Below are 15,721 nucleotides of genomic sequence, written 5' to 3' on the forward strand. Positions count from 1 at the left end.
CCAGGTTCCAGCTACCATAAGTGTTAAACTATTGTTAGACCCTGAAATGCATGTTTGTTATACCAAGTTACCCCAGAAGAACGCTTTCCCCGAAAAGGCAGAGTGGAGACTGTGCAGGCATCACGAGCAGCCTGTCACAGGCTCTGATCTGGGGGGCCTGGCCTGCCTCACTGGGCCCAGGGACACCTGTTCAGAGCCACCAGCCCCAACACTCTGGAAGCTGCTGTTACTTCTGGATAGTCATCTTCTTGTCCACACCCAATTTCTTTAACCAAAGCCATGGAAGTAGACTCCAGCATCCAGTTGGACAGGAAGAAGCAAACATGTCTTTACTGGCAGGTGATATACTCTTGTAGACAGAAACTCCTGAGGAACCCACTAGAAAAAAACTGCTGGTACCAATAAAAGGCTTTAGCAGGGTGTGGGGTACAAATCAACCCATAAAAATCAACTGTATTTTTAAACAGCTATAATGAACAACCCAAAAATAAAATTAAGAAAACAATTTTATTCACAATAGCCTCAAGAAAAATAAAATAGGAAAACATTTAACAAAAGATGTGCAAAATTTGTACTTTGAAAACTACAATACATGTTCAAAGAAATTAGTGAAGGCCTAAATAAATGGAAAATCATTCCCTGTGACGGGCCAGGACACAATGTTGTTAAGACGCTAACACTCTGCATGCTCATCCACAGGTTCAACACTATCCCCACCAGAATCCCAGCTGGCTTCCTGGTAGAAACTGACAAGCTGACTCTAAACTTGTATAAAATTTCCAGGGATGCAGATTAGCCAAAACAATCCTGAAAAAGATGAACAAGGCTGGAGAAGTCCCCCTTCCTGATTTCCAAACATACGACACAGCTGTTGTAATCAGGACAGTGTGGGACTGGCACAAGGATAGACACACAGACGAACAGACAGAATCGAGAGCCCACAAATAAGCCCATACGTCTATGGCCGACTGGTTTTCAGTAAGACTGACGAGAGCACTTAGTGGGGAAAGAACTGTCTCTTCAACAAATGTGCTGGGACAACCGGACACCCACATGCAAAAGCGTGAAGACGCACCCCTACCTCACACCACATACAAAACTAACTCAAGGCAGATCAAAGGCCCAAATAGAAGCATTAAAACTATAAAAATCTTCTAATAAAACATAGGGGTAAATCATCACACCCTTGGATTTGGCAATGGGTTCTTAGATATGTCACCAAAAGCATGACCAACAAAAGAAAAAATAGGTAAACTGAAGTTCATCAAAATAAAATACTTTTGTGCTTCAAAGGACACCATCAAGACAGTGAAAAGACAACCCACAGAATGAGAGAAAAATCTTTGCAAATCGCATATCTGAAAAGGGACTTGTATCTAGAATATATAAAGAACTCTGATAACCCAATAATAAAAAGACAACTAATCCCCCTTGCAAAATAGGCAAAGGACTTGAATAAACATTTCTCCAAAGAAGACACACAGATGGCCAATAAGCACACAAGAAGACGCTCCACACATCAGTCACCAGGGAAACCCAGATCAGTACCACAGTGTGACAGCACTTCACACCCACCAGGATGGCTAAGCTCAAAAGGCTGGACGGTGACAAGTGTGGGCAAGGACATGGGGAGATCGGAGCCTCATCCCTGCTTGTGGGAATGAAAAACCCTGTGGCCACGCTGGAAGACAGTCTTGCAGTTCCTCAAATGATCAAACATAGATTTGCCATACAGCCCAGCAATTCCACTCCTAGGTATGTTCCCATGAGAAATAAAAACATGTCCATACAGAAACCTGCATTCAAATATTCACAGCAGAGCTATTCACAATAGCCAAAGGTGGAAACCATCCTAATGTCCATCAACAAATGAATGGGTTAAAAAAATGTGGTCTATCCGTACAATGAGTATCATTCAGCCATAAAAATAAAGGAAATTCTGACACGTGCTGCAACATGGATGGACAGCGAGACAAGCAAGACACAAAAGCCACATATTACATTCCATTCATGCGAAAGACAAGGGTAGAAAACGTATAGAGGCAGAAAGTAGATCAGTGGTCACCTAGGGTTGGGGTGGGGTTGGGGAGTGACAACCAAAGGCACAGGTTTCTTCTTGAAGTGATGGAACACGTGCTGGTGGGTGCCCGTGTCAGTGAACACGCTGTAAACACTGAACTGTGCACTTCAAGTGGTGGACATCACGGAGTGTGGGTCGTGGCTCATCGAAGCTGCTTTTTTAAAAAAGGAGAGGAAAGAATAGGCCTCCCTGGACCGGCGCAGGCCCACACCACTGTACACCTGCGTAGTGACACTCCCAGCTTTACACACTGCCCCTGCCTCTTTGGGGACATCATGTGGAAAGACTGGCCAAGAGGCCTCCACTCTGGGCGGGGCTGGCCCCACCGGTCTCCCGAAGGCACCGAGTGGTCTCACGGACCCAGAGTGGGTGTCACCCAGAGAGATCCCCCGGGGGTGGGCCAGCCCCCAAAGGCGGCCCCTGTTCCCTGACACCCATTTCCCCGACTCCAGCATGTGCGGGGCCTATGCCCAGCCTGGTCAGCAGTGACCACCGTCCTCAGGAGAGCCCCGACCCCACCACCATGAGATGCGAGGAGGAGAGCCTCTGGCCCGTCTCTCTGCAGGCACCGGCCAAGAACGGCAGGCCACACGGCCACGCGTCACTGTCCCCAACACTTAGGGCAAAACCTTTTGTCCCACCAGAATATTTTTCTGCAGCCCCCAGGGACTCCCACCCTCACCCAGGCCAGTCCCCGTGCAGCCACCTAACGACAGTGGCAGTTCATAGGACCCCACGTGGGGCCACGAGGTCAACCTTTGGCTGGGAACGGGGGACTCAGGCAGGAGAGGTCAGTCCCACTGCCGTCTGGGGTTCACGTTCACACACTGGTGAAAACCCCAGCAGGTCACCATGAGCTTGAGGACGCACGATGGCAGGTGGGCGGCTGAGGCTGGGAACAGCAGCGAGGTCGGAGGCAGCGGTCTGGAGACGAGGCAGAAACAGACCCACCCCCACCCCCCACACACACACACGCACACGCTGCTCTTAACTCAACACTGGCCGCCACTGGGAACTGCAAAAGTAACTACTTGTTCCTATGGCTTTAGTCCTGGAAACAGTGCGTCGATGAGACAGCCTCTGAAGTGACCCTGGCTGCTGCTGCCCCTGCCGGTCCCCGTTCCGCCCGCCCCCGGTTGCACCTGTCCCCCTCAGTCTGGGCAAGCCTGGGTGTGAGAGGACAGTCGGGGGCTCTCGCCTCAAGAGGAAGAGAGGCTCGAGCACGTGAGCTGTGACTGGGCTTCACACACCGAGACTTAGTCTGCCGTCCCCTCCCGAGCCCCCCATGCCTCCAGCCTGGCTGCTGGGACCACCCCGTGAGGCTGCAGGATGCACCCCACAATCTAGGGGGTGCTCGCTTAGACGACAATGTGGATAACACCCTCTAAGCCCCGAGTCCGGTGCCCTGCAGTGACTGTGGGAAGCCTGAGGGCTGGTCCTGTCTGGGGCTGGGGCAGCTGAAGCGGGACCTTCCTCAGGGGCACCAGTGGCCGCAGTGACACCCTCCGCAGAGGGCTGGCGCGCCCACCCCGTGTGTGGAAGAGATGACGCGTGTCTTACCATGTGTCTCCTATTCTCCACCAGGTTGATGCCAATAATTCCTAAGAAAGATCCGAAGCCCAGCTGAGATCAAAGGAAACACAAGAGAGAAACACTCTGGTCAGCGAGCCCAGTGGCTAGCGCGGCACGTACCAGTAATAGAGCCCCCCAGGCACACGCCGTCCACGGGCAGAGGCAGGCTCGACCCCTGAACTGCAGCTGCGTTCGCGGACGTGGGGAGTGAAATAGAAGCTGCTGGAAGGACCTGTCTGGTCTTCTCCATGGTGACAGGAAGAGAGAGTACTGTGCCCCTTCTGGGGACAGCATCTTTTGGGGGACCCAGGGCTACTCAGCACCTGTCTTCTGGACTGTCTTCTCCGGCCCACCTACGAGCATCCCAGAATGCCTCACTCAGCTAAGACACAAGAAACTGAAAGCAACTGGGTTTCAGAAGAGTTGCCGCTCAGCCAGCGTCACCTGCCAATGCCCACCTGGACGTGCGCTGAACTGTGGCGTTTGCTTCAGGTGAGCAGGAAGAACGGGGTGGGAGCCAGGAAGGAGGCTCCAGGCTCTGGGGGGGGGGCGGCTGGGGACAGGGGCTCGGGCACAGTCAGGTGGGGGTGTGAGAGCCCAGTGGGGTCCCCGGGTTGCAGCCCAGGCTCCCAGAGCTCCCAGGGGGCCCCTCGTTCCACGAGGGGAAAGCTTCTGCTCTCCGCCTCCCCAAGGAGAAAATGCAGCTGGAACGCTGGGGCCGAGGGCCGGGCTCCAGGACCCCTCCATCTGAGTGCTTTATCCTGTCACGCCCACCGGGTGAAAGAATCTTTAAAACCGGTGCAAAGAACATGCATTTCAGCAATGCCCACTAGCGCTCAGAGCGGCCGGTGGACGTGCCTCTCATGACGGACACGGCGCTGCCTGCTGAGACCACCTCGGGGTCTGGGTGCGAGCCGCGTCATGCGGGAGAGTCCTGGCCGGTCACACATCTGAGCAGACGCTGAGGGGCAGACATGAGCAGCCCACCCGGGACAGCCAACCCGCCGATGTGGCATCAGATTTAACGCGCTGAAAGCTGGACCTATTCATGTCTGCAGTTATGCTGCGGTTTTCTCCAGTGACTTGAGAATTCTCAAGGAATACGGAGGCCGTGTCTTCGTGTGCTGAGCTTGGAAACACCACAGGCCTACTCCACGGCTCACAATGTCAAGCCTCCACTCCAACATAAATGTATCAAAATATGTCTAAGTTTCACTTTCTTTGATTTGGAAAAAAGTCCTTTTTACCAAACGTTGAGGTGTTTCTTCGTTCTGGCCCGTGTCTTCCTGCGATCGCCTCTGTCCTTGAAGTCTCTGTGTTGGGCCCGTCTTGTCTTCTCCACGGACGTGACTTCTAACCACGTTTTCTTTAGGTTAATTTCATGTGTCGCCTCCTTCGTTCTGGTGGATGAAGTGTCAGGTCATCGCTAGGACCCAGATGCTCTACAGAGCAAAGCTCCACAAGGCCCGCGCCTGGTCTGAACGCAGTTTTCAGGGGGGAAATATAAGTAAGGGAGGCTCGAGGACAGGACAAAGCCCTGCCGCTCGAGGCTGCTCTGGACGCTTTGCTAATAATTTGGGATGATGGATCTTCAGGACCACCAGCCTCCAAATTCCGGGTCTCAGACAGCCCCTGTGCAGGGGTCTCCAGTGGGTCACTGGCCTCGTCCGGTTTTATCCGGAAAACATCTTCTGCACAGATACTGTGTGTTTATTCATCAGTTATGTATCACGCAGATTTGTAAGGCATTGACAAAATGCACAAATAAGGAATAATACAAAGATGAAGCAACCAACACCCGTAAAATATTTCTGAGTACTGAGAGCCAAAAACCTTCCATCCTTGCTAAAATTATCGATATTATCACTAATATCAATAATACGTTTAGAGTAATGTGCTTAAATAAGCTTCTTTCTGAAACATCTCGGTCGAGCACTTTGTGACACAGCAACACAAGGTTCTGTGCATTTGATGGGCTGCTCGGAGGTCGTTTCGACAGAGGGTCGCTGTGCAGACGCCACGGGCAAATTTTATTACTAGCAACAGGGGTCGTAAATTCATAGTTCAAAAATCTTCCTGATAATTTTGAATTTGGGTGGCCGATCCTTGCCAGGTCTGATCAGGCTGCCATGGATTTACCGCGCAGTGTGACCGTCCAGACTCTGATATTGGGAGGGGACAGTGTCGATGCCATCGTTTCCTGGTCGTTCAAAATGATCACGTTTTTAATGCAATCCTCAAGCTGCGCCTTCTCGGGAGGAATCTTTTAAAGCTACTGTCCACCTCCCAGGGCTCAGTGGTCAGCTTGGTCTCACGGGGCTAAGATCCAGGTGTCAGCAAGGCTGGTTCCTCTGGGGTTCCAGGGGAGAATCTATCCTGGCCTCTTCCATGTTTGAGAGACCTCAGCATGCCTTGGCCGCCCTCCCCCGCTTCTGAGGACTTCCAGTGATTACACCAGGTCCCTCTCGGTGACGCAGGACCATCGCCCTATTTTAAGGTCAGCTGACCAGCAACCTTAATTCCCCTCTGCCTGTGACCTAACATGTCATGGGTTCTGGGGATTAGGACGTGGACATCTCTGGGCTCACTATCCTGCCAACCACAAATGCCAATAGAAGTGTCTGTGGAGCTGGAAAGTGTCACCCCCCAGTGAAAATGCTCAGAGCCCTGCCCCCCAGCAGACCCCACGGGCCCGGTCCCAGTGGCACTCACAATGATCCCTGGGTAGTAGCCCCCCACGGTCACGTTCTCCGTCCTGGTGGTGGCGGCCAGGCCGACGGTCAGTATGAAGACAGATGCCACCAGCAGAGACCCCACAAACCACAGGGAGGTCTTCTTCCTTCTCGCGAACCTTCTGTGAGGAGGACAAACAGGAGCCGTTAGCAAGACGGCGGCTCGGCCAGGGCGTCGGGGCCAACAGGAGCGCGTTCCCAGCTTCCGCGGCTTCTCTCCGGAACCCACAGGACCTGCTCTGCTCGGGGGACTCAGGGCCGGGGTGCACGGGCTCTGCACCCACCTCAGAAGCCGCCTCTGAAAACCCCTGGGCCAAACCCCCCCCACCTCAGGGAGCTCCTGGCCGGGCTCCTAAACAACACAGAGACCCCCGCTGGTCTCCACCCCGAGGGTCCCCAACCCTCGCCTCCATCCCCGGCACCCAGAGGACCCTGTGCTTCTGCTCCCTCCCCTGTCCCAAGAGCCCCAGGGTTTCCTTTGAGGACCCCCTCACCAAACTGCATGCAGATTGTGGGTGGCCCAGTGGTGTCCAGAACATGTAATGGCCAGTAGCACACAGGCACCCCCCACCCAATCAGAACACAGTGGGCACAGCACTGGGGCTGGGTCACGGGGCCCAAATCATGGGGGCCCATCGGGGGGCCCCAAGGGAGAGGTGATGTCCAGGACAGTGAGGCAGGGACTTTGGAGGCCATACAATGACTCACGTGGCCAGCACTCAGCAGGCCATCTGTCCTGAATTGAGCTCCCAGCTCCAGCTCCAGGGTCCTGCAGACTGGCAGTGCTGGTTGGGATGAACAGCGCCCAGGCCTGAGCCTCATGGCATCGCCCAGGCCTGAGCCTCAGGGAGTCGCCCAGGCCTGAGCCTCAGGGAGTCGCCCAGGCCTGAGCCTCATAGCATCGCCCAGGCCTGAGCCTCAGGGAGTCGCCCAGTCCTGAGCCTCAGGGAGTCGCCCAGGCCTGAGCCTCACGGCGTCGCCCAGGCCTGAGCCTCACGGCGTCGCCCAGGCCTGAGCCTCAGGGAGTCGCCCAGTCCTGAGCCTCAGGGAGTCGCCCAGGCCTGAGCCTCAGGGAGTCGCCCAGGCCTGAGCCTCACGGTCGCCCAGGCCTGAGCCTCAGGGAGTCACCCAGGCCTGAGCCTCAGGGAGTCGCCCAGGCCTGAGCCTCATAGCATCGCCCAGGCCTGAGCCTCAATAGCGTCGCCCAGGCCTGAGCCTCATAGCGTCGCCCAGGCCTGAGCCTCAGGGAGTCGCCCAGGCCTGAGCCTCACGGCGTCGCCCAGGCCTGAGCCTCACGGCGTCGCCCAGCCTCAGCAACGGTCCAGCCTGGTCCGTGAGCAGCTTGGAAGGGAGTTGGAGGGCTGGGTGGGGGGGGAGCCTCACTCTCCCTCTGATGTGAGCCAGGTGCAAGTTGCCCTGGTCACCACTGGTGCCACCAGAAACCAGCTGGAGGATTGAAGAGCCAGGAGGCACGCCTCGATGGCACTGCTCAAAGCCCACCTGCCCCGTGTTTCCAGCACATGGTCTGATAAATCATCCAGGTACGTTGGGGGTTTGGTGACTGATAGTTCCCCACTGAATTCAGGACAAAAACCAAAAGTCCTCGCTTCAGTTTAACGGCCCTGCACCAGGCTTTCCTGCAGCCTCTGAGTTTCCTGCCCGTTCTCAGCTCCAGGCTGCTGCAGGCAGGTTTACCCGAGACCTCTTCCCAGCCATCCCCTCCCTGTCCCTCCCTCAGGTCCCAGTGTGACACCGGCAGGGGCCTGCCTGGCACTCCTCACAGGCTGATGTACTCACCTACTCGATATCTGTCCCCCAGAGAACACGCCCATGAGGGCGGGTGGGGCTCTGCCTTGCTCCCCATGGTACCCCTCATGCCGAGCACCGTGCCGGGGCACAGTAGGTGCTCAGTAAACGTCAGCTGGGGTACGGCTGGCTCACTTCCAGCACCAGCACCGTTCACACGTCTGCACGGCCCTCCCGGTGCTGCTCCTGAATTGTACGTCCCCGAAGCCTTCGTCCCTGCCCCCGCCGGGCAGTGACCGCACCCAGCCTAACCTCCTCCAACCATTGCCGAACTCGAGAAAGCAAACGTGGGAGGAAACCTTTCTTCACACTTATTGGGAGGACAGGGAGTTCACACTGGGGCAGAGGCTGCAGCCAAGGGGAAACAGGGGGAGAGAAACTCAGCACCGAGTCCAACACTCCTGTTTTGTTCCATTTTGGTTTTTGGAAGTGACATCAGCCTGATCCCTGTGTGATTCTACGCAGAACAGGGGATGCAAGAAAAATGTGGCATCTTCCTGCTCCAGAGTCTTAAAAATCAACACCTTGGGGGGCTGGCTGGTTAGCTCAGTTGGCTAGAGTGCAGCCTTGTAAACTAGGGTCACAAGTTGGATCCTACAGTGGCCAGCCATCACAAAATAGAGATAAAAATCAGCACCTTGTGTGTGTGCACATGTGAGTGTGCACGCGTGAGTGCGCATGAGCATGCGTGTGTGAGAGTGTGCATGCACGGGTGCACATGTGTAAGTGCGTGTAAGCGTGCATGAGTGCGTGTGAGCATGCGTGCGTGAGAGCATGCATGCACGCATGTGCATGTTTAACAGGGAGCAGTCTGCATACTGAGAACAGCCGCCAACACAGCCACCACCTGCAGACATTGCTCACACTGCAGAAGGTCCACCTCTGCAGACTGACGCCTGTGACCCTATAGCAAAGCTAATGGCAAGTCAAGGTTGAATCGCCCAAGGAAAGAATGGCCACAGACTTGGATGACACGTGGACGTGCAGACTCACTCAGTTAATCTGAGAGCCGTTTTCATCCCGCTGACCCAGCAAGGGCGAATCTCTCAACTGTGACTCTTCATTCCAGAGGCTGTGTGGATTCCTGTGCAGGCCCCTCAGATTCCACACAGCCCGACCACCCTCCTCCAGACCCTTGCAGACACATTTCTCCTGAGAATATCATCCTAAACCACTTGTCACTTTGACCTCGGAGGGGATTAGATCAGTTCATTCACTAAAATAATAGACCACTGGCTCCCATCCAGCCAGCGTGGGCCCCCTCAGTCTCAGACCCAGCTGCCGCCCAGGCTCCAGGTCCTGGGGGGCTGCAAGAGGGGCTCTCATGGCTGCAGGCAGCATGTTCCTGACATCATCCCAAGGCTCTGAGAGCCCGGGTCTAGTCTCACATGTAACAACTTAAACCGCAGAGTCAAGCGAGACTGCAGCCCCAGTGGCCCACCACGTGCTACAGGTGGAGCACGTCCTCCCATTTCAGCCTTGCAAACGTGCCTGCAGGTGACCCACCCTCCATGGCATGTGCACGAGGTGTGTCTCCTAGTCCCACTGAGGTAGCTCTGCAGAGGTGATGCTGTGTAAGCACTGAGGGGATGAGTTAATGAGCCAGCGAGGGGACGCATGGGTGGACAGCAGACAGCACGCACAGAGCCCAGACGATGCTGACTGCCTAGTGACCCAACCCGTTCTGCAACATCGCCCAATGTCTCAAAACTCAGCACATTTGTAGTCACACCCCCTCCCCATGTCCCACCATGCACTAGCCCTCCTGAGGTGCTCCGTCCCCCGGGCACAGGCAGGACACTAACCTGATGACCAGGCCATGGCAGACTCTCGAGAAGATGGGCTCTGCTCACTGTGTGCTGCAAAGCAAGTCTCCTCATGTATCAGCTGAGGTTTTGTAGATGATCCTGCTCAGGTTGCACGAGGCCCGGGGGGTCTGACAAGTGCCTTGGAGGATTGGTGACGTCCGCCCTGGGCAGAGGAGGCAGGAGCTCGGCTCACATGCTTCCTGTTTGCTGGCCCTTAGCAGACAACCCCCAGGCCTCTGCCACCCCAGCAGGCTCAGCCTTCCCACGCCTGTCCTCTCAGGCACGCGTGCACCGTCTCCTCTGCCGCGTCCGACTTCCACAGTTACCGCGGGGACTTTTCCTTCCCGCATCTCTCATCATTTTGTGAACTAAAAACTAACCCTAATTTGACAGGAAAATATTGTAAAGGTGAAAATGACATTTTTACAAGGAAAAGGGAGACTACATTTTATATTTAAAATTATGATTTTTATTCTGCTCATATAAGCAACAGTTATTTTTTGTAGAACATTTATAAAGTACATAAAACACAAAAGAGAAAATCAAACTTATAGTAACCACACTACCAAAATTAATAGGTAGGTATATAATCTTATGGTCTTCTTTTGATACACTTATATACTTTTTAAAGCATTTTTCCCTAAATTGGGACCAAAATGTTTTATAATCTGCCTTTTCTCCCACTTAATTCTTGCAATTTGTTAAAAATCTGAAACGAAGAACGTGCTTGCAAGGCGGCTTGCCCAGGAGTCCGAGAGCTCGGTGGTTGCAGGACTGACGGCAGCAGACCTGGGGTCTCTGTCCGAAAGCAGAGGAGGGGAAGGGGAAAGCCACCTCGGGGACGAATGAGTGAGGGATGGAAGGAGCCCTGCAGGTGAAAACCTGTTCTGGTTGATTAATTTTTAAAAGGCATGTAAACTGGAAAGAAAAATGGACACAAACATTGAAACTATATCTTGCACTACATTTTGGATGTTACAACTGTTATTGTGGAATAACACATGGGTGAGAACAGCTGCAGCGAGCGAGCGAGCGGGCCCCAACTCAGCTTCCTGCAGAGCAGCTGAGCCCTGCGGTTTCGCTCAGTGTCCGGCGCAGGACCAGCGTCTGCAGCTTTCCAGGTCACCCCGACTAGCCTCCAGGTAAACCAAACGCCCGCCGCTTTTGCTTCACACAGTTTCCTCTTCGCCTATTCTTCCCTGACCATCCTTTTTCTTAGGTTTCCCTTCAATGTTTTAATTGTGTAAACGTGTTTTAAGAGCAGTGGAATTTCTAAAACTAAATTTTATGGGACTAAGTATCTGAGAAAATGATCAGACAAATGCTGTCACTCTCACACGATTTTGTCCTGCTCTTTTGCCTAATAAGATGCATGACACACCTACTACGCCCAGAATAATTAACCAGATGACCGGGCATTTGCTTCAAAGCACAGGAGGCGCCTTCTGGGTCTCGGCTTGTCCTCCCGCGGGCTTCCGTCTGGCAGATCCCCTCGACTGCATTCTGATTCCTAATGCTGGAGGCTCCCTTTGGGTTCATTGGCATGATTAATGGGGTCTCACCAGATCCACGAGGCTGAAAGCATCCGGCCAGCCCCTGTCAAAGCAGTCAGTGACACTTGGACTTGCCAACCACTAGGCAGAAAGTGAGACGCCTGTCCTCTGAGAGCGCGGAAATGCTCCTGCCCGTTCAACGTGACTTCACCTTTCCCCACTCTTCCCTCGGCCTGACTTTCCCCCAAAATGCTTCATAACAAGAAGCAGAAGATGTGAACTGCCCCTTTTTGTCAGCATTTCCATCACAGGTTCAGAGATTAATATAAGGTCTGGAAAGACAGCCAGCAGAACTGATACGGGACAAGAAAGGAAAGGTCTAAATAATTTCATTCTAGTGACACAAATTGTAATATTTTCACTCCAGGCACAACAGAGATGACAAAAAGAAGAATCCCAGCCTCAAATACTTTCTATAAATACGTGACGTGGCATAAAGATAAGGAGACATGAGACAAACCCAAGAAAAGAAGGTGGTACGTCTGTACAGTCACCATGAGGTGCGCGCATTTCTAGATCAGGTTTTGGAGACAAGGGGGGTTTCGCATAAGAGAGAGAACTAGAATAACCTGAATGATTTCCCCTATCCTCGTATATCATTAGCAGGAACATTGTTACGTGCATTGATTGTCTTAAGACAGTGTCCTGGTGCTCAATCAGAACGTCAGCTGTCGGGTACAACTGTTGTGGCCACTTACGTGGCCTGTGCTGAGACAGTCGTGGGTCTGCCCAGACCTGCCGTGTGATTCTGGGCAGCGACTCAGTCCCTCCGAGCCTGGCAGAGGAAGGACTCCATGACAGCAGGGGCTGCATTCGTCTCGTTCACTGGGTCGTCCTGGTGCCCAAGCACACAGTAGGACACAGACATGTCTCCTGTGTCGAGTGAATGAGTGGGCCTCAGTTTCCTGATCTGTGAAACAAAAATGGTAATAACCACTTGCTTCACCCACCTCTTGAGACTGTTACAAGGATCCAGTGACAGACTGTGTGTGACCGTAAGGAAAGTATTAATTATCGTGGGTAGCGTGAACCGTCAGATGGCACCGTGGTCACCCTAAACCAGTGTTTCTCCAGCTGGGAACGGAAGGGAGACTCTCAGAGACGTGAGGCTGAGTGGCCCGCGGCTGCCTCCCGGCTGTCTGTCCAGAACATCTCAGAGTGTGGCCCTGTCACCCCCACGGGCTCCCCTCCCCGCGCTCCCGCCCCTCCCCCACCCGACTGGCCTTAGCTGAGGAGCTGCGCCAGGACGGAGATGGGACCCTCTTTACTCTCTTAGAGCCAGGAAGGGAAATGTCACAAAGGCTGGGAGGTGGCCTCCCTGCCAGCAAGGCCTGAGTCCCCAAAAGAAGAATGACCTCATTTACTCGTGTGGGACACCCAGTCATGGAGGCAAGGCGATAGTCCCAGGTAAAGTAACCCAAGGCAGACGGTGCCCCTCGGCCACCAGTGTTCCTTTTGTCCTGATTTGACATGGGACACATGCCCAGAGGAATGACAGGGAAGCGCGAACCCGCCCTAACCCGACCCCAGCGGCACTGGTGACCCGTGCTCTCTAACCAAGGACCAGCTGCTGGCGCTGTGTGCTGAGGTTCAAAGTTGCTTGTCACACGGAACAACAGTCAAACGCTATTTTTAACCAGCAAGTCGTTCTGACAGTGTTCTAACAATGACAACTAGCTAATAAGTAAAGCTGTCATCACTACCCCGAATACGGCGGCTGGTGTCCTAGAGGACGAAAAGACACGTAACTGAGTTTGGACGTAGATCCTGCTTCAGAGAGCGCGCGGGGAGCGGGTCGGGCTGTCTTAGGAGGAGCGGCCGATCCCTCACTGTTTAAAAGCAACGTTAACGAATCTGCTCCTGAAGAGGCTCCGGAAGTGCCCCAGGAGGCGCCGCGGGGCCCTCACGCCGCCGCCACTCTCTCTCCTCTTCCGGGTCTTCCCTGCCCCTGCCCCTCGGGGAAGCGCCGGGCCTCCCGGCAGGACAGCAACGCCCGCGCCGCGCCCGGACCTGGCCTGGGGGCGCGCGACAGGCCCCGGGCTCCTGCCCGCCCGGCTGGAGGCCGCACCGCGCTCGATTGTGGAACCGGAAGAACCAGAGACTCGGGCCCGCGGGGAGCTGCGTGCGGAGCCGGGCTGAACCGGGCCCCGCGGGAGGCCAGGCGGGCCTCGGCCGCCCCACGCGGGGATGAGCTGGTCAGCGCTCGGAAACTAGCTCGTCCCAGGAAACGGCGGAAGACACGGACAGCAGAGCCTTCGGGGCCGTCCCACGGGGAAGTGTCACGGTCTATTCTTTGTATGGAACACAGCGGGGACGGGCGAGAGGGAGTAGGAGAGGACGAGTGGACGGACGGACGGACAGGTGGACGGACGGCCTGAGCCAGTGCGGAGCGTTCCAAAGACAAAGCGCAAAGGAGGCGGGAGGCGGGAGGGACCCAGCCCTGAGCCCAGAGTCGCCCGGGGGGAGCCCGCAGCCGCCCCAGCTCACCTGCGGCGTCCAGCAGCGCCCGGGGCCCGGGCACCGGCGGCACAGGTGGCTGCATCCCGGGGGCGGCGGCCGCGGCACCGGCTCGCCCCGTGCGACAGTGACAGTCCGCGCGGTGGCAGCTTGGAGCAGCCACCGGGAGCGCCGCCCCGTCTCTCCTCCTCTGCGCGCTTTCCCCGCCTCCGTCCCCTTCTGTCCCCACTCGGTCCCCCCTTTCTACGTCTGGTCCCTCCTCTCCCCTCCTCCTCTGTCCTTCTCTGCCCCCTTCTCTCCCGGCCACCGGCCACCGCCCCCTCCAGCCGCCACCCGGTTCCTGCGCTGCCACTGCCTCTGCTGGCGGAGGACAGACCCAGGATGGAATATACTTGGAGAAGCTTCTGTGGCTTCCTGTCCGCCCCACCGCTGGGCTCGGAGCCGCCACAGGCCGGCGACGCTGGGACTCGGTGGAGAGGAGCGGGGAGGCCAGCCGGGGACCTGACCCACCGGCTCCTCCCCGCTGCTGCGGGCACCTGGCTCTTGGCCGCACACCTGAGTCGGTAACGGTGGGCTTGTCCCCCCAGCGGGCACAGGGCTCCCCAGGCAGCAAGGCCAGCCCTTCATCTCTGTCTTCAGAGGGTCACACACAGCATCGAAACTCAGTTAGTGCTGAACGACCGGAGACGTGCATTCTGCAGCCCACCGGGCGCGCCAGGGGCGGCCCGCAGACCCTCTGCCAGTGCCACCCACTCACTCCCACCTCACAGCACTGGGGTCGTTCTGAGTAAAACGTCCCGAGCTGCGCGTGGGAAGGGAAAGGACTGGAAGGAAACAGGTTACCAGAAAGGGCCGCCTTGTAGAGCAGCAGGCGGATAAAACAGAATTTTAAGGCCATTAATTTATTTTTAAAAATATTTCGAGTTAATGATATTAGCAGGTGCTTCATAAGAGAAGAGATGTGAATGACCAACAAGCTTGACAAAACGCTCGCCTCCCCAGTAATGAGGGGAGCGCCTAAAACAACGAGACGCCACTTGGCCCTCGTTTCATTGGCACAACTTTAAAGGTCAGACAGGAATTGGTACCGATGGGAGCGCAGAAACCCGCACGCACTGCCGTGGGGATCATACGTGGCACAGCCACTTTGAAAGCAGTGTCAGGAAAGCTGAAGAGGTCCGCCCACCCGCCAGGGGTCCGCCCACCCGCCAGGAGTCCGCCCACCCGCCAGGGATCCGCCCACCCGCCGGAGGTCCGCCCACCCGCCAGGGGTCCGCCCACCAGCCAGGAGGTCCGCCCACCCGCCAGGGGTCCGCCCACCCGCCAGGGATCCGCCCACCCGCCAGGAGGTCCGCCCACCACCCAGGAGGTCCGCCCACCCGCCAGGGGGTCCGCCCACCCGCCAGGGGTCCGCCCACCCGCCGGAGGTCCGCCCACCACCCAGGAGGTCCGCCCACCCGCCAGGGGGTCCGCCCACCCGCCAGGGGTCCGCCCACCCGCCAGGGCTCCGCCCACCCGCCAGGAGGTCCGCCCACCCGCCGGAGGTCCGCCCACCCGCCAGGGGTCCGCCCACCCGCCAGGAGGTCCGCCCACCCGCCGGAGGTCCGCCCACCCGCCAAGGGTCCGCCCACCCGCCAGGAGGTCCGCCCACCCGCCAGGAGGTCCGCCCACCCGCCAGGGAGTCCGCTCACCAACCAGGAATTCCCTCTTTGA

At 56.2% G+C, this 15,721-nt stretch overlaps 1 protein-coding gene across 1 annotated transcript in view; it reads right to left on the reverse strand.

The window, feature by feature from the left end:
- Positions 1–14,093, reverse strand: part of TMEM255B (transmembrane protein 255B) — a 42,972-nt gene extending 28,879 nt beyond the window's left edge. Inside the window, exons 1-3 of the mRNA XM_063102125.1 lie at positions 14,035–14,093; positions 6,365–6,503; positions 3,641–3,703 (exon numbers count right to left, since the gene is read on the reverse strand). Of these exons, the coding sequence (XP_062958195.1) occupies positions 3,641–3,703; positions 6,365–6,503; positions 14,035–14,093 (261 nt within the window). The remainder of the gene's footprint in view (positions 1–3,640; positions 3,704–6,364; positions 6,504–14,034) is intronic.
- Between the last annotated feature and the right edge of the window lie 1,628 nt (positions 14,094–15,721).

This window comes from Cynocephalus volans, chromosome 7 (genome assembly GCF_027409185.1).
Source record: "Cynocephalus volans isolate mCynVol1 chromosome 7, mCynVol1.pri, whole genome shotgun sequence".
NCBI lineage: Eukaryota > Metazoa > Chordata > Mammalia > Dermoptera > Cynocephalidae > Cynocephalus > Cynocephalus volans.